We start from the raw sequence: 18,058 nt of genomic DNA on the forward strand, positions 1-18,058 counted from the left end.
TGCTTGTTGAAGTCTTCGATTATCACGGATTTATCGGTGGTGACCGTGTTACCTAGCCTCAGTGCAGTGGGCAGCTGGGAGGAGGTGCTCTTCTTCTCCATGGACTTTACAGTATCCCAGAACTTTTTGGAGTTAGAGCTACAGGATGCAAATTTCTGCTTGAAAAAGCTGGCCTTTGCTTTCCTGACTGACTGCGTGTATTGGTTCCTGACTTCCCTGAACAGTTGCATATCGCGGGGGCTCTTCGATGCTATTGCAGTTCGCCACAGGATGTTTTTGTGCTGGTCGAGGGCAGTCAGGTCTGGAGTGAACCAAGGGCTATATCTGTTCTTAGTTCTGCATTTTTTGAACGGAGCATGCTTGTCTAATATGGTGAGGAAGTAACTTTTAAAGAATGACCAGGCATCCTCAACTGACGGGATGAGGTCAATATCCTTCCAGGGTACCCGGGCCAGGTCGATTAGAAAGGCCTGCTCGCAGAAGTGTTTTAGGGAGCGTTTGATAGTGATGAGGGGTGGTCGTTTGACCGCGGACCCGCAGCGGATACAGGCAATGAGGCAGTGATCGCTGAGATCTTGATTGAAGACAGCAGCGGTGTATTTGGAGGGCAGGTTGGTCAGGATAATGTCTATTAGGGTGCCCATGCTGACGGATTTAGGGTTGTACCTGGTAGGTTCCTTGATGATTTGTGTGAGATTGAGGGCATCTAGCTTAGATTGTAGGACTGCCGGGGTGTTAAGCATATCCCAGTTTAGGTCACCTAACAGAACAAACTCTGAAGCTAGATGGGGAGCGATCAATTCACAGATGGTGTCCAGGGCACAGCTGGGAGCTGAGGGGGGTCGGTAGCAGGCGGCAACAGTGAGAGACTTATTTCTGGAGAGATTCATTTTTAAAATTAGAAGTTCGAACTGTTTGGGCATAGACCTGGAAAGTATGACAGAACTTTGCAGGCTATCTCTGCAGTAGATTGCAACTCCTCCCCCTTTGGCAGTTCTATCTTGACGGAAAGTGTTATAGTTGGGTATGGAAATCTCAGAATTTTTGGTGGCCTTCCTAAGCCAGGATTCAGACACGGCAAGGACATCAGGGTTGGCAGAGTGTGCTAAAGCGGTGAGTAAGACAAACTTAGGGAGGAGGCTTCTGATGTTGACATGCATGAGGCCAAGGCTTTTTCGATCACAGAAGTCAACAAATGAGGGTGCCTGGGGACATGCAGGGCCTGGGTTTACCTCCACATCACCCGAGGAACAGAGGAGTAGTAGGATGAGGGTGCGGCTAAAGGCTATCAAAACCCTGTCGCCTAGAGCGTTGGAGACAAGGAATAAAAGGAGCAGATTTATGGCCGTGGTAGAATAGATTCTGGGCATAATGTGCAGACAGGGGTATGGTGGGGCACGGGTACAGCGGAGGCAAGCCCAGGCACTGGGTGATGATAAGAGAGGTTGTATCTCTGGACATGCTGGTCTCAATGGGTGAGGTCACCGCATGTGTGGGAGGTGGGACAAAGGAGGTATCAGAGGTACGGAGAGTGGAACTACGGGGTCCATTGCAAACCAAAACAATGATAACTATGATAACTAGCCTGAACAACAGTATACAAGGCATATTGATATTTGGCAGAGACATACAGTAAGGCATAAAGTGATTGCAGGTCTTGATTGGGAGAGCTAGCTAAAACAACAGGTGAGATAACAGCAGCTAGTCAGCTAACACAGCAACAGCAGGTAAAAAAGGCGACGACTAGGCAGAGAGGGTCGGATTAACTACACACAGAGCCTGAGTTAAAACACAAATAAACAGAATGGAGTACCGTGAATTAATGGACAGTCCGGCAGGCATCAGCTATGTAGCCAGGTGATCATAGTGTCCAGGGGGCAGCCGTAGATGGAGCAGGGAAGTCGCCGCTAAGCTAGCACGCGGTGTTTAAAGTTAGTAGCCCGGGGGGTTGAGTCTGCTCAGACGAAGGGGGTCTGCTCAGACGGAGGCCGGTTGAGGGTACAGCGGATGGGGTATTCGTCTGCAGACCAGATGTGGTCGTGTCGACAGAGAATCCAAGCCGGATGGCGAAAGAGAGGTTGTGATTGTAGAATTGTGTTTGCTAACTGATGCTAGCTTCGTAGCAGTGGCACTAGCTGTGCTAGCTGCGTTAGCTGCAGGCTAGCTGTGAGGATCAGAAGTAGTGGCTCAGGGATTACGGCAGGAATCCGGCGTTGTTGTCGAGAGACAGTCCGATGCTGGTAAATTGTTGAGTAATATCCAGGCTAATAACAGGGCTGGTGTCTGTGCCGAAGGTAAAAGCTGCTAGCATCGGTTAAAATGGCTAAGTAGCTTGTAGCTGGTAGCTTGTAGCTGGTTAGCTACTGGGGGTTCTTGAATGTGTTCCAAAGTTAAAAAATAATAGCGATTCCGTACCACATTGGGTGAGGTAGGTTACCGGAAGGTATAATCGAATTAAAAATCGAAAATAGATAGAAAAAAATAATAAAATATATACAAGAAGTACGAAAAAATACAAACGTGCCCGAGAGCACTAAACAGACACGTCTACACTGCTACGCCATCTTGGATTGGATTACCAACAACAACAATGTCACAGGAAGGCCAAAAAGATAATCAAGGACAACAACCACCCGAGCCACTGCCTGTTCACCCCGCTATCATCTAGAAGGCGAGGTCACTACAGGTGCATCAAAGCAGGGACCGAGAGACTGAAAAACAGCTTCTATCTCAAGGCCATCAGACTGTTAAACAGCCATCACTAACATAGATAAGCTGCTGCCTACACACAGACTCAAATCATTGGCCACTTTAATAAATGGATTTAATAAATGTATCACAAGTCACTTTAAATAATGCCATTTTATATTATGTTTACATACCCTACATTACTCATCTCATATGTATTTACTTTATTTTATACCATATATTGCATCGTGCCAATGCCACATGGCAATCGCGCATCCATATATTTAAATGTACATATTCTTATTCCATCCCTTTACATTTGTGTGTTTGGTAGTTGTTGTAAAATTGTTAGGTTAGATTACTTGTTAGATATTACTGCACTGTCGGAACTAGAAGCATGTTTGGGATGCTCTGGATCGACATGTACGACTGCGTGTTCTAGTTCTCTCCAATATCCAGCAACTTCGCACAGCCATTGATTACATTTTTTTATTTCACCTTTATTTAACCAGGTAGGCTAGTTGAGAACAAGTTCTCATTTACAACTGCGACCTGGCGAAGATAAAGCAAAGCAGTGCGACACAAACAACAACACACTGTTACACATGGAATTAACAAATGTACAGTCATTAGCACAATAGAAAACATCTATATACAGTGTGTGCAAATGAGGTAAGATTAGGGAGGTAAGGCAATAAATAGGCTGTAGTGGCAAAGTAATTTCAATTGAGCAATTAACACTGGAGTGATAGGTGTGAAGAAGATGAATTTGCAAGTCGAGATACTGGGGTGCAAAGGAGCAAAAAAAACAAAAATAATATGGGGATGAGGTAGTTGGATGGGCTATTTACAGATGGGCTATGTACAGGTGCAATGATCTGTGAGCTGCTCTGACATGTCTCCAGCTTCAGTGATTTTTGCAATTCGTTCCAGTCATTGGCAGCAGAGAACTGGAAGGAAAGGCTGCCAAAGGAAGAATTGGCTTTGGGGGTGACCAGTGAAATATACCTGCTGGGGCATGTGCTACGGGTGGGTGCTGCTATGGTGACCAGTGAGCTGAGATAAGGCGGGGCTTTACCTAGCAAATACTTATAGATGACCTAGAGACAGTGGGTTTGGCGACGAATATGAAGCGAGGGCCAGCCAACAAGAGCATACAGGTCGCAGTGGTGGGTAGTATATGGGGCTTTGGTGATGAAATTGATGGCACTGTGATAGACTGCATCCAATTTGCTGAGTAGAGTGTTGGAGGCTATTTTATAAATGACATCGCCGAAGTCAAGGATCGGTAGGATAGTCCGTTTTACGAGGGTATATTTGGCAGCATTAGTGAAGAATGCTTTGTTGCGAAATAGGAAGCCGATTCTAGATTTAATTTTGGATTGGAGATGCTTAATGTGAGTCAGTAAGGAGAGTTTACAGTCTAACCAGACACCTAGGTATTTGTAGTTGTCCACAAATTCTAAGTCAGAACCGTCCAGAGTAGTGATGCTGGATGGGCGGGCAGGTGCGGGCAGCGATCGGTTGCATTTAAGAGCAGTTGGAGGCCACGGAAGGAGAGTTGTATGGTATTGAAGCTCATCTGGAGGTTAGTTAACACAGTATCCAAAGAAGGGCTAGAAGTATACAGAATGGTGTCGTCTGCGTAGTGGTGGATCAGAGAATCACCTGCAGCAAAAGCGACATCATTGATGTATACAGAGAAAAGAGTCGGTCCGAGAATTGAACCCTGTGGCACCCCCATAGAGACTGCCAGAGGTCCGGACAGGCCCTCTGTTTTGACACACTGAACTCTGTCTGAGATGTAGTTGGTGAACCAGGCGAGGCAGTCATTTGAGAAACCAAGGCTGTTGAGTCTGCCGATATGAATGTGGTGATTCACAGAGTCAAAAGCCTTAGCCAGGTCGATGAATATGGTTGTACAGTATTGTTTTTTTATCGATGGCGGTTATGATATCGTTTAGGACATTGAGCTTCGCTGAGGTGCACCCATGACCAGCTCGGAAACCAGATTGCATAGCGGAGAAGGTACGGTGGGATTCGAAATGGTCGGTGATCTGTTTGTTAACTTGGCTTTCAAAGACCTTAGAAAGGGAGGTTAGGATAGCTATAGGTCTGTAACAGTTTGGGTCAAGAGTGTCTCCCCTTTTGAAAAGGGGGATGACCGTGGCAACTTTCCAATCTTTTGGGATCCCAGACGATACGAAAGAGAGGTTGAACAGGCTAGTAATAGGGGTTGCAACAATTGCGGTAGATACTTTTAGAAAGAGAGGGTCCAGATTGTCTAGCCCAGCTGATTTGTAGGGGTCCAGATTTTGCAGCTCTTTCAGAACATCAGCTATCTGGATTTGGGTGAAGGAGAAATGGGGGAGGCTTGGGCAAGTTTCTGTGGGGGGTGCAGGGCTGTTGAACGTGGTAGGGGTAGCCAGGTGTAAAAATGGCCAGTCGTAGAAAAATGCTTATTGAAATTCTCAATTATCGTGGATTTATCGGTGGTGACAGTGTTTCCTAGCCTCAGTGCAGTGGGCAGCTGGTAGGAGGTGCTCTTATTCTCCATGGACTTTACAGTGTCCCAGAACTTTTTGGAGTTTGTGTTACAGGATGCACATTTCAGTTTGAAAAAGCTAGCCTTTGCTTTCCTAACTGCCTGCCTTCCCTGAACAATTGCATATCACGGGGGCTATTCGATGCTAATGTTGTACGCCACTGTTCCTGGTTCTACATTTTTTGAAAGGGGCATGCTCATTTAAGATGGTGAGGAAAGCACTTTTAAAGAATAACCAGGCATCCTCTAGTGACGGAATGAGGAAAATATCCTTCCAGGATACCCGGGTCAGGTCGATTAGAAAGGCCTGTGATGAGGGGTGGTCGTTTGACCGCAGACCCATTATGGACGCAGGCAATGAGGCAGTGATCGCTGAGATCCTGGTTGAAGACAGCAGAGGTGTATTTTAGAGGGCTGGTTGGTCAGGTTGATGAGGAGTGGGACAAAATTCCACAGGCCACAATCAACAACCTGATCAACTCTAAGCGAAGGAGATGGTCACCCTGCATGAGGCAAATGGTGGTCACACCAGATACTGACTGGTTGTCTGATCCATGCCCCTACCTTTGTTTTTAAAGGTATCTGTGACTGACAGATGCATATCTCTATTCCCAGTCAGGTGACATCCATAGAATAGGGGCTAATTAATTTTTTTCAATTGACTGATTTCCTTATATGAACTGTAACTCAGTAAAATGTTGCATATTGCCTTTATATTTTTGTTAATTCTAAAAGAGCTGTATGGTTTGATTGGTAGAATATACTGTTGTTCTGATTTCAGATTTGAATAGCAGAAAAATAGAATGATGTCCTCTAAGTGTTGTCTAACTTGTTGGAAAAGTGGTGAAAGTAGCTAATTTGTGTCAAAAGGTCACATTGTTTACTAATTCTTAGCACTGGGGAGGAGCATATTCTTTCATCAAATCAATTGTTATTTGTCACATACACATATTTAGCAGATGTTATTGCAGGTGTAACGAAATGTGTGTGTTCCTAGCTCAACAGTGCAGTAATATCTAACAATTCACAACAATACTCACAAATCTAAAATTAAAAGAATGGAATTAAGGAATATATAAATATTAGGATGAGCAATGTCGGGGTGGCGTGGACTAAAATACAGTATATACATATGAAATGAGTAAAACAGTATGTAAACATTATTAAAGTGACTAGTGTTCCATGATTAAAGTGACCAGTGATTCCAAGTTTATGTACAGTATATAGGGCAGCAACCTCTAAGGTGCAGGGTTGAGTAACCGGGTGGTAGCTGGCTAGTGATGGCTATTTAACGGTCTGTACCGAACATGCCTTCTGGATGATACTGGGGTGAACAGGCTGTAGCTCGGGTGGTTGAGGTCCTTGCTGATCTTTTTGGCCTTCCTGTGACATCGGGTGCTGTAGGTGTCCTGAAGGGCAGGCAGTGTGCCCCCAGTGATGCATTGGGCAGACCGTACCACCCTCTGGAGAGCCCTGCGTTTGTGGGCTGTATATTTGCTGTACCAGGTGGTGATAGCTCAATTGTGCTTCGGTGAAAGTTTGTAAGGGTCTTAGGGGCCAAGCCGAATGTCTTCAGCAGCCTTCTTCACCACACTGTCTGTGTGGGTGGACCATTTCAGATTGTCAGTGATGTGTATGCCGAGGAACTTGAAGCTTTACACCTTCTCCACTGCAGTCTCAACGATGTGGATAGGGGCGTGCTCCCTCTGCTGTTTCCTGAAGAGAGAGGTTATTTTCCTGGCACCACACCGCCAAGGCCTTCACCTCCTCCCTGTAGGCTGTCTCATCATTGTTGTTAATTAAGCCTACTACTGTTGTGTCGTCTGCAAACATGATGATTGAGTTGGAGGCGTGCGTGGCCACGCAGTCTTGGGTGAACAGGAGTAAGTCGCTCTGGATAAGAGCATCTGCTAAATGACTTAAATGTAAATGTAAATGAGTACAGGAGTGGGGGCACCCTTGAGGATCAGCGTAGTGGAGGTGTTGTTTCCTACCTTCACCACCGGGGGGGCAGCCCATCAGGAAGTCCAGGACCCAGTTGCACAGGGCGGGGTTGAGACCCAGGGCCCGGAGCTTAATGAGGAGCTTGGAGGGTACAATGGTGTTGAAGGCTGAGCTATAGTCAATAAACATCATTTTTATATACTGTAGGTATTCCTTTTTGTGAGGATGGGATAGGGCGGTGTGCAGTGCGATGCCAATTGCATCGTCTGTGGATCTGTTGGGGCGCAATGCAAATTGAAGTGGGTCTAGGGTGTCAGGTAAGGTAGAGGTGAAATGGACCTTAACTAGCCTCTCAAAGCACTTCATGATGACAGAAGTGAGTGCTACTGGGCGATAGATTTTAATTCCTCAAAGATCCATTGCGGTGAATTCAACAGTGGGAAGTTAGTTTCACACTAAGGAGAGCCTAGAGCGACGCAAACCACATGTACTTTTTTATTACAATGAGATTCTTGCTGGATGTTGTTTTGCACGGAGGGCAGCAGCTTCCGTCACTTTGTTCACTGTTGCTAGCAGGCTAGTCTTCTTTGCCAGACTCTTGTGGCAGTTAGGATCACCATCTCAATTGTCCCCTGTTCTGTTTTTTTCAGTTTGCTATTATGAACTACACGTCGAGGAGAGATTATATACCATTTCCAGCCTTTCATTTGAAATTAATTAGACTTACCACTGTCGTGTCTTTGGCATCATTAAATTGAAGACTGTTATTTTATCAAATCAATTCTCTGTAATTATTATTACGTAATTAAACTAATCATGTAAATGTAATTAACTAGGAAGTCGGGGCACCAAGGAAAATATTCAGATTACAAAGTTATAATTTTCCTAATATAACTTTTCAGATATTTTAATATCTGATCAATTAGTCTTCTAATTAATGAACTATTCTTTACCTCACATTAGTCTCATTCTAAACATCGTAAGTTGTTGGTTATCTGCACGAACCTAGCCTTCACTATGAATCATCCATACATCAATTGTCTTAATCATTTATTTACTAACTAACTAAATAATAACAGAAATTCATAAACAAACAAAGAGTAGATATGGTTACAAGGAAATGATAGGGCAGGTTCCCTAGTGGGCTAAGCCGATATGGCGGCTTGGTGGACAAAGAGAAGTGGGTGTGGACTGAGAAGGGCGGGAATTACAAGAGTCACTACACAGTTGATAATTATAATGATTGAAATGGTAATCCTTTGCACATGAACGCTCACTCATTCGGGAATAATTGCAATCAATACATATTTACGCTCAGTGTGTCGTCGTGACCTCTGTTGGAATTGTCCGTCTTTCTGTTGGAAAGTTCATCCACGCGTCTCTCTCTCTGCTCCCATGAAGTATCTCGTGGTTAGAATGGATACTTCAGAGTCCCATTCAGAAATGTTCTTATAGAATAGATGTTTCGGCGGTTGTCGGTCTTCGCATTCAATGGTACATAATTTCTAGCTGCAGACTAGTAATTAGTATCGAAAAGTTGCTCTTATTCTGTCGGATCGATAGTCTCAGAATTTAACCACGTGGTATGGTTAAGAATTCAGCAACCATTACAACCTTAGCTTATACTGAGGTTTTTGTGGTCTCTACTCCAACCTTTGCTCCCTCAGCTGACCGAGGCATGCATGGTCTCTCGTGGGTTTCTCCAGGTCGGGGTTTTATTTGGAACAGTAGAAAAAGGCTGTCCCATGAGCCAGATCATGTCTGTGCTCATGGGGGCGGGCCAATGACTTAGTTAAACTTTAAAGGGAATACAATTCTCTTTCATTAAAAGGGTTACATAATTACATAATTTCACAAATAGTTTAATCTTTACTCATTCATTTTATACAATAATTTGCCGCAAACCTCATAACGGAGGCTCCTGTATAATGGTAATGTGGCTGTATTGTCTTTCATTAGGTCACAAACATGAAACAAAACTGATCGGGTCGTAGCTGGCTTCTCCACCGACCGTTTACACATTCTCCAAAACATGGACATTGTTCAGTTCTCAAGTTCTGTAATGTAGAAGAAGTTCCTTTGTTCTACTGTGAAACTCTCTCTCTCTATACTGCATCCCCTCATGGAATTTACGACCTGAGATAACAGAACCTGGGTGTAGGAGAGGGGGATGGAGGGAGAGAGAGGGAGATGGAGCTTGCTATACCCAAAGAGGGCCACGTCATGACACCACAAATCCCACAATTAGTCATCATCATTACACTATTGATCTAAATTCAATCAATCACCTTCATCATTCAGTTCATTCAAATTCAATTGTGAAGTCACATACACAATTATCAGTTTCTATTTAATTTTTATTTTATTTTATTTAACCTTTATTTAACCAGGAAGGGCTCATTGAAAACTGAAATCTCTTTTTCAAGAGCGTCCTGGCCAAGATAGGCAGCACCAAGTCATTACAAAAATTACAGACAGACAGACAACATGAAAAACTATAAGTAATCTAGTAAAAACCATTGCATTCACAAGAGTATAACAAAATCAAAAACAGCAGGTCAGGGAATCAGCCTCAAAATCCTTCATCAGTGATTTAAAAACACCAATCGGGACAAGTTCTTCCAGTTTAAAATTATTTTGTAAGGTGTTCCAAGACGATGGCGCAGAGTACATGAAAGCCATTTTACCAAATTCAGTTCGGACATTTGGAACAGTTAGCAGGATAAAGTCCAGCAAACGAAGAGAGTACCCACCACATTTCTGAACAATAGAAATGCCCAAATAAAAAGGTAGTAAACCCAAAATGGCTTTGTAAATAAAAGTATACCAGAGACTGAGCCCACGAGTGACTAGAGAAGGCCAGCCAACCCTGGTATACAAAGTGCAGTGGTGCGAAAGGGTTTTGCAGTTTACAATAAATCTCAAAGTGCCATGGTAAAGAGTGTCAATTGATCTCAAACACTGAGCGGAAGCATTCATATATAAAATATCCCCATAGTCTAGTAAAGGCATAAATGTAGCTGATACTAGAAGCCGTTGTTTGGAGGATATATTGGCTTCGCCGGGGGCCGGCAAACTGTGCCAATATATTCTCCAAACACAAGCTTCTCGGGCATTATCACTTTTATACAACTGGTAACCAAGATTTAAAAATAATGATTGACATATTTTCATTAAAAACATTATTCTGATGAATTTATTCATAATATTTAACCCTTCCACAAGTCCCGAAACAAATCTAGGGTTGCAACCCAAGCTGGCTGGTTGTTCGTTCTATTGGTTCGGTAGCCAGAGACACGTCCCAGTTGTTTGTTCTAAATGTTCCATTGTCATACTAGCTGGCAACGTTCTTATCCCTTTCTTGCTAGCTAGCCAACTACAGCTAACTTACAGTCACGTCAAACAGTGCAGCCAGAATAACAAAAGTAGCTGCATTTGCATTTGTTTAAGGTGTTTTCTAGGGGACAATTATTTGGATACATCCATAACAATGAGCAAATGAGGCGTGATTTTTCCTGGCATAGAAAATGTGCTCTCTTGTCAGGACACTGTTGTTCAGAGGAGCTAGCCAAAAAGACAGCTAACACAATCACTTCAAACTGAAGCTGGAAAGACTGTAACTAGCTGCAATATGTTTCGTTTGACCTTTTTTCAATTGACATTTCTTTGTATATATCCATAAAAATGATGCCAGCTGATTCATGAGTTCGACTGGCAGAGAATCGCTGCCTGCCTGTCTGTCTCGTCCAGACTACCGACTTGTCATTACTATGGGACAGTTGGAGATTGAATTTCAATATTGAAATAATGTTGCAAATGTCAGAGACACAGACAGCAAGGTTTATATAAATCTCTGCTTTTGAAAACAAAATGTTAGTCTAAAAGAAATGTGAGATAATGTGTAGATGCTTTTTATAGTGGAGATCAAGATTATAAATTGCCTGGCTGGGCTGATGAGACAGTGGATTGCACAGTCAGATGGAACAGAGTAAATTGGGATTGTAACGTCATAGATTTAGCCGGTGGTAGCTTGTGGAATAGACACCGGCTGGAATGCGGTTTTAACCAATCAGCATTCAGGACTAGAACCACTCGTTGTATAATGCCCATTCATCCATTGACAACATTAATTCAGTTAGGAAAGAGATGCATAAGTACCAGGGTATGAACACCCTTCAACACATTTGTCTTGGCCCCTTAAGTTACTAACAGCTGTAAAAAAACAACAACTAGTAAACAGCCTCTAAATATGTTTCTGTTCGTGATTTTAAAAATTCTGACAACTGAGCAATGTAAAATATTAATATTTAGGAAAAGTCAGGGAAGGAGCAGGACGTGGGAATAATTCTTGGGGACTATTTTATTTTATTTACAAAATCCAACGTCAGTGTCCATTTGCCTATGGCGGTTCTAGTGTTAAACGGTGTAAAAGGAGTAGCGTTCCAAATAATAATAAATATGAGAAAGATTTAAATTGATACGTTTTCTTTCGCAAGTCACATTAGCTATTTTAGTAAAGTAAAACTTACTAACACAGGGTGCCAACACTAGATAGTATTTACCCCTTTTTCACTAATAAATAGCTGTAGCTAGCAGCTAGCTGGAACAATGTCAACACGTTTTCCAACTCTGACAATAAACGTTACAAAATCGTCATAAAATTCATGAAACATTTAGTTAACAATATCACTATTTTAAGATTGACATTGTACTTGTGCACATTCTGAACCTTTAACTACGGGAAAAATTAAGAGACAGGAACATGAGGTTCTTTCCATTTTGGCTGCACGGGAGGATAGGGTGAGAGGTCAGTGAAAATGTCATTTCCAGTTGACCTCTTGCTTCTACAAAAATCGTCAACATTTATTTTGTTCACTATTTCATGACTGTCATTGTACATTTGCACATTTAAAATAAGACAAATACCTAAGAAGCCAAGCCAAAAGCTGGGCTGTTTCACCAGGAAGTGATGTCACATTAACCTCTCACCTCTCCTCTGCATTCAAAATGAATGCAGCTGTTTCCTGCCTTGTAATTTTTCCTGTTTTCAAATGTTTGTCATGTGCAAAATTACAATGGAAGTAGTGAAATAACATTTAACTAAATGTTTCATGAGTTTGATGACGATTTTGTAACATTTATTGACCGAGTTGAAAAACATGTTGACATTGTGTCAGGGGCTTAGCTAGCTGCTAGCTAACTAGCTACATCAGTGAATAAGAGGGAAACGCTAGCTAGCTTTACCACCCAGTGTTAATACATTTTACTCATTAAAATAGTTACCGCTATGAATCTGAAATGGGGAATTGAATTTGAATGGTTTGAGTAGAATATGATAAATCTATTCAAGAAAGGTCTGTGCTCATCAGTTATGCTTTATAAATGGGAAAATAGACATTACATTACATTGACTGCAAATAATTCATACATACAGTGCATTTGGAAAGTATACTAATTTTCACCTTTTGTTACGTTACAGCCTTATTCTGAAATTGATTAAATAAAACATTTCTCTAATCACAATACCCCATAATGACAAAGCAAAAACAGGTTTTTAGAAATTGTTGTAAATTTATAAAAAAACAAAGAACATAAATATCTTATTTACATAAGTATTCAGACGCTTTGCTATGAGACTCAAAATTGCGCTCAGGTGCATCCTGTTTTCATTGATCATCCTTGAGATGTTTCTACAACTTAATTGGAGTCCACCTGTGGTAAATTCAATTGATTGGACATGATTTGGAAAGGCACACACCTGTCTATATAAGGTCCCACAGTTGACAGTGCATGTCAAAGAAAAAAAACAATCCATGAGGTCGAAAGAATTGTCCGTATAGCTCCGAGACAGGATTGTGTCGAGGCACAGATCTCGGGAAGGGTACCAAAAATTTCTGCAGCATTGAAGATCCCCCAAAACACAGTGGCCTCAATCATTCTTCAGTGGAAGAAGTTTGGAACCACCAAGACTTTTCATAGAGCTGGCCTCCCAGCCAAACTGAGCAATCCGGGGAGAAGGGCCTTGGTCTGGGAGGTTACCAAGAACCAGATGGTCACTCTGACAGAGCTCCAGAGTTTCTCTGTGGAGATGATAGAAGCTTCCAGAAGGACAACCATCTCTATAGCACTCCAATAATCAGATATTTTTGGTAGAGTGGCAAGACAGATGCCACTCCTCAGTAAAAGGCACATGACAGCCTGCTTGGAGTTTGCCTGAAGGACTCTCAGACCATGAGAAACAAGATTCTCTGGTCTGATGAAACCAAGATTGAACTCTTTGGCCTGAACACCAAGGATCACGTCTGGAGGAAACCTGGCACCGTTCCTACGGTGAAGCATGGTGGTGGCAGCATCATGCTGTGGGATGTTTGTCAGCAGCAGGGACTGCGAGACTAGTCGGGATCAAGTGAAAGATGAACGGAGCAGCCAGAGCCTGGACTTGAACCCGATCGATCATCTCTGGAGAGACCTGAAAATAGCTGTGCAGCGACTGTCGTGGAATATTCTAATCAAGTGGGAGAGACATTTCTTCAAACGATCATCTTTATTCAATATCTATGAATTATTTCAAAAATGAAACCGTCGACCTCACACTCCGAAGTGTGTGTTGCCAAGAGCTTAAAATCATACAGAGAATACAGGGTCTTTATATAGCAGACCTGAAAATGCTTAGTCATGGCTGGCTCCACCCCTCCCATGTAGATTGAGGGCACCATAAACCACCCTGGGTTCATCCTGTTGTCCATCTGCACGGGGGGTTTCCCAGATGCAAGTATGAGAACAAACAATGAAATGTTTGTTCTATTCCTTCAGGCTCTGTCTCGAGTCATACACACCACATCTTATCTATGAATGCAGACTCAGTCAGACCGGAGACATATGTCTCACATGCACCACTAATCATAGAATTGAATGTGGTTGTAAAGTTATTTATCACCAAGCCATCACTTAATCAGTTGCCAGCCCAAGCTTCAAAGACTCCTCTCAGTTTACTCAGAATGAAGAGAGGTCTAAGAACCCTACTCTGTTGCATAAAACAACCATTCATGCATAAGGATTATTATAACATAATCTTGTAATGTTGCTACCATATGACTCTCTCCATCCAACCTGATGGATCCAACCAGAGCTTGAGAGGCTCTGCAGAGAATAATGGGAGAAACTCCCCAAATACAGGTGTGCCAGGCTTGTGTCATACCCAAGAAGACTTGAGGCTGTAATCGCTGCCAAAGGTGCTTCAACAAACTACTGAGTAAAGGTTCTGAATTCTTATGTAAATGTAATATTTCAGTTTTTTATTTTTTATTCGTTTGAGGTATTGTGTGTAGATTGATGACGGGGGAAAACGATTTCATACATTTTACAATAAAGCTGCAACGTAATAAAATGTGGAATAGGTGAAGGGGTCTGAATACTTTCCGAACGCGCTGTAGATATTTAATGTTGGTGTTATATATCAGAGTGGCAAACAACACAGTTAATTTCCATGAAGTGCTTAGCTATTAATGTGCTTAGCTACAGTATAAATGTTTTATGATTGGGAAAATAGATTTAACTTGACCTTGACTGCATAGAGTTCATACATAGACCCTTCATGTATGCGTTAGACCAGTATGACCCATTTTATTGTGATGTGGAGGAGGGCTGTTAATGGGTTACGAAAGAGTTCTGTATGAGTCTCAACTACACGATGTGATCAGTCACATTTACCTTGAGGATTCACCCCTGTGGAGATCTTCATGCATTATTGACCTCAAGGAGAAGAATAAGAAGTTATATACCAGCTGGTGGGGGAAATGAGGCTGGTACAGGCTATATACACTGCTCAAAAAAATAAAGGGAACACTTAAACAACACAATGTAACTCCAAATCAATCACACTTCTGTGAAATCAAACTGTCCACTTCGGAAGCAACACTGATTGACAATAAATTTCACATGCTGTTGTGCAAATGGAATAGACAAAAGGTGGAAATTATAGGCAATTAGCAAGACACCCCCAATAAAGGAGTGGTTCTGCAGGTGGTGACCACAGACCACTTCTCAGTTCCTATGCTTCCTGGCTGAGGTTTTGGTCACTTTTGAATGCTGGCGGTGCTTTCACTCTAGTGGTAGCATGAGACGGAGTCTACAACCCACACAAGTGGCTCAGGTAGTGCAGCTCATCCAGGATGGCATATCAATGCGAGCTGTGGCAAGAAGGTTTGCTGTGTCTGTCAGCGTAGTGTCCAGAGCATGGAGGCGCTACCAGGAGACAGGCCAGTACATCAGGAGACGTGGAGGAGGCCGTAGGAGGGCAACAACCCAGCAGCAGGACCGCTACCTCCGCCTTTGTGCAAGGAGGAGTAGGAGGAGCACTGCCAGAGCCCTGCAAAATGACCTCCAGCAGGCCACAAATGTGCATGTGTCTGCTCAAACGGTCAGAAACAGACTCCATGAGGGTGGTATGAGGGCCCGACGTCCACAGGTGGGGGTTGTGCTTACAGCCCAACACCGTGCAGGACGTTTGGCATTTGCCAGAGAACACCAAGATTGGCAAATTCGCCACTGGCACCCTGTGCTCTTCACAGATGAAAGCAGGTTCACACTGAGCACATGTGACAGACGTGACAGTCTAGAGACGCCGTGGAGAACATTCTGCTGCCTGCAACATCCTCCAGCATGACCGGTTTGGCGGTGGGTCAGTCATGGTGTTGGGTGGCATTTCTTTGGGGGGCCGCATAGCCCTCCATGTGCTCGCCAGAGGTAGCCTGACTGACATTAGGTACCGAGATGAGATCCTCAGACCCCTTGTGAGACCATATGCTGGTGCGGTTGGCCCTGGGTTCCTCCTAATGCAAGACAATGCAAGACCTCATGTGGCTGGAGTGTGTCAGCAGTTCCTGCAAGAGGAAGGCATTGATGCTATGGACTGGCCCGCCCGCTCCCCAGACCTGAATCCAATTGAGCACATCTGGGACATCATGTCTCGCTCCATCCACCAACGCCACGTTGCACCACAGACTGTCCAGGAGTTGGCGGATGCTTTAGTCCAGGTCTGGGAGGAGATCCCACAGGAGACCATCCGCCACCTCATCAGGAGCATGCCCAGGCGTTGTAGGAAGGTCATACAGGCACGTGGAGGCCACACACACTACTGAGCCTCATTTTGACTTGTTTTAAGGACATTACATCAAAGTTGGATCAGCCTGTAGTGTGGTTTTCCACTTTCATTTTGAGTGTGACTCCAAATCCAGACCTCCATGGGTTGATAAATTTGATTTCCATTGATCATTTTTGTGTGATTTTGTTGTCAGCACATTCAACTATGTAAAGAAAAAAGTATTTAATAAGAATATTTCATTCATTCAGATCTAGGATGTGTTATTTTAGTGTTCCCTTTATTTTTTTGAGCAGTGTATATCAGCGTAACCTGGTTTGGCCTTTTGGTATATTCACTAACACTGGCATTCCAGAAGTACACTTTAGAGAACAGCCATAATGATGACACTATGCTGTCATTGTAATGATGCGTCTATAAAGATACCTACATATGAGCTCCTATATAGCATGACATGACCTGTTATAACACGTTCATGAAATGCTTATAGATGTGTAATGAATGTGTTATGGATATATATTGCAAATGAATTGTTACTAACTAATCATAATGGATGTGTCAGCATGGCATGTAAAGGTTCAGTATCTTCCCTGATTCTAAATATATGATGGTGAATTCCTCATCTCATAATGCAGTTATGTATTGAAATCAATGAAAGTTTATTATAATATCTGAATTCATTCTTGCTTCTATTCCTGTGATTCATTCTGTCAATGATCTTCCTCTGCTTGCTTTAACTTTATCAGTAGTACAGTGTTAAACACTTGTTATTGTGGAGAGGAATTATAATAAACATTATTTTCATTTATATATTTTTCATTTTTGGGCGGTGTGGCCGCAACAATTTAGCAGAGGCGCAGCACCCTTAATAAATTAATATAGCGGACACTCTTCATTTTTGTTAAATTACAAATCCAACTAATGTTGTGTGACTTCTGTTTTTAACATATTTACTCCCATATCAAAAGTAATTGCAAACGGGTCTATTCTACTTTTCGCCTACTATTGTTATTTTCCTCCTGTAATATGCACTGTATTTCTGGAGTTAAACTGTAACACTGACAATGATGTATTTTCCCTTAGTACTTCCTGCTCCAGACCAGCTGACTGTTGACTCAGTGGACACCACATCAGCTGCTGTTAGCTGGAACCAGCCACCAGGATTGGACCAAACCCAACATCATTATCAGATCTCCTACCACTGTCCAGGGACAGAACCACACATCACTACCACGTCTTCACCCAGCATCACTCTCTCTGACCTGCAATGTGTCACTCAGTACTCTGTCACTGTCTGCACTGTGCTGGAAAATGGAAATCAAAGTGAACGGGTGTCAAGAACTCTCACCACAAGTAAGGAGGTACTATGTCTGGTGTTAAATGTTAAATTTTATTAAAATAACTCAAATGTAAATTAACTAATCATAATGGAAGTGTCAGTATGGGATGTAAAGGTACTGTATCTTCCCTGATGAGAAATATATGATGGTGAATTACCCAGATCTCATAATGCAGAATGGTAATGAAATCAATAAACGCTTTAATAATATCTGAATTCATGCTTTCTTCTATTCCTGTGAGTCATTATGTCGAGGAGTTGATCTAACTCTGATTGCTTTAACTTCATCAGTACTACAGTGTTAAAACACTTGTTATTGTGGAGAGGATTTATAATCACAACATACACGTTTTATTATTTTAATTTGTTTGTGGTTGTACTAATTTACCAGAGGTGCAGTGCCATTATATATGAATGTAGCGAAATGCTTAATTTTTGTTAC

General features: G+C 42.6%; 1 protein-coding gene across 3 annotated transcripts in view; it reads left to right on the forward strand.

Annotated features, from left to right (window-relative positions):
- The window catches only part of LOC139579428 (interferon-induced very large GTPase 1-like), a 116,155-nt gene that overhangs the window by 64,385 nt on the left and 33,712 nt on the right, over positions 1–18,058 (forward strand). For all 3 annotated transcript variants that reach the window (XM_071408090.1, XM_071408092.1, XM_071408091.1), the window contains one exon: positions 17,361–17,630. In XM_071408090.1, coding sequence (XP_071264191.1) covers positions 17,361–17,630 — 270 coding nt within the window. The remainder of the gene's footprint in view (positions 1–17,360; positions 17,631–18,058) is intronic.

The sequence above is a fragment of the Salvelinus alpinus genome, chromosome 6 (genome assembly GCF_045679555.1).
Source record: "Salvelinus alpinus chromosome 6, SLU_Salpinus.1, whole genome shotgun sequence".
NCBI classification, from domain to species: Eukaryota; Metazoa; Chordata; class Actinopteri; order Salmoniformes; family Salmonidae; genus Salvelinus; species Salvelinus alpinus.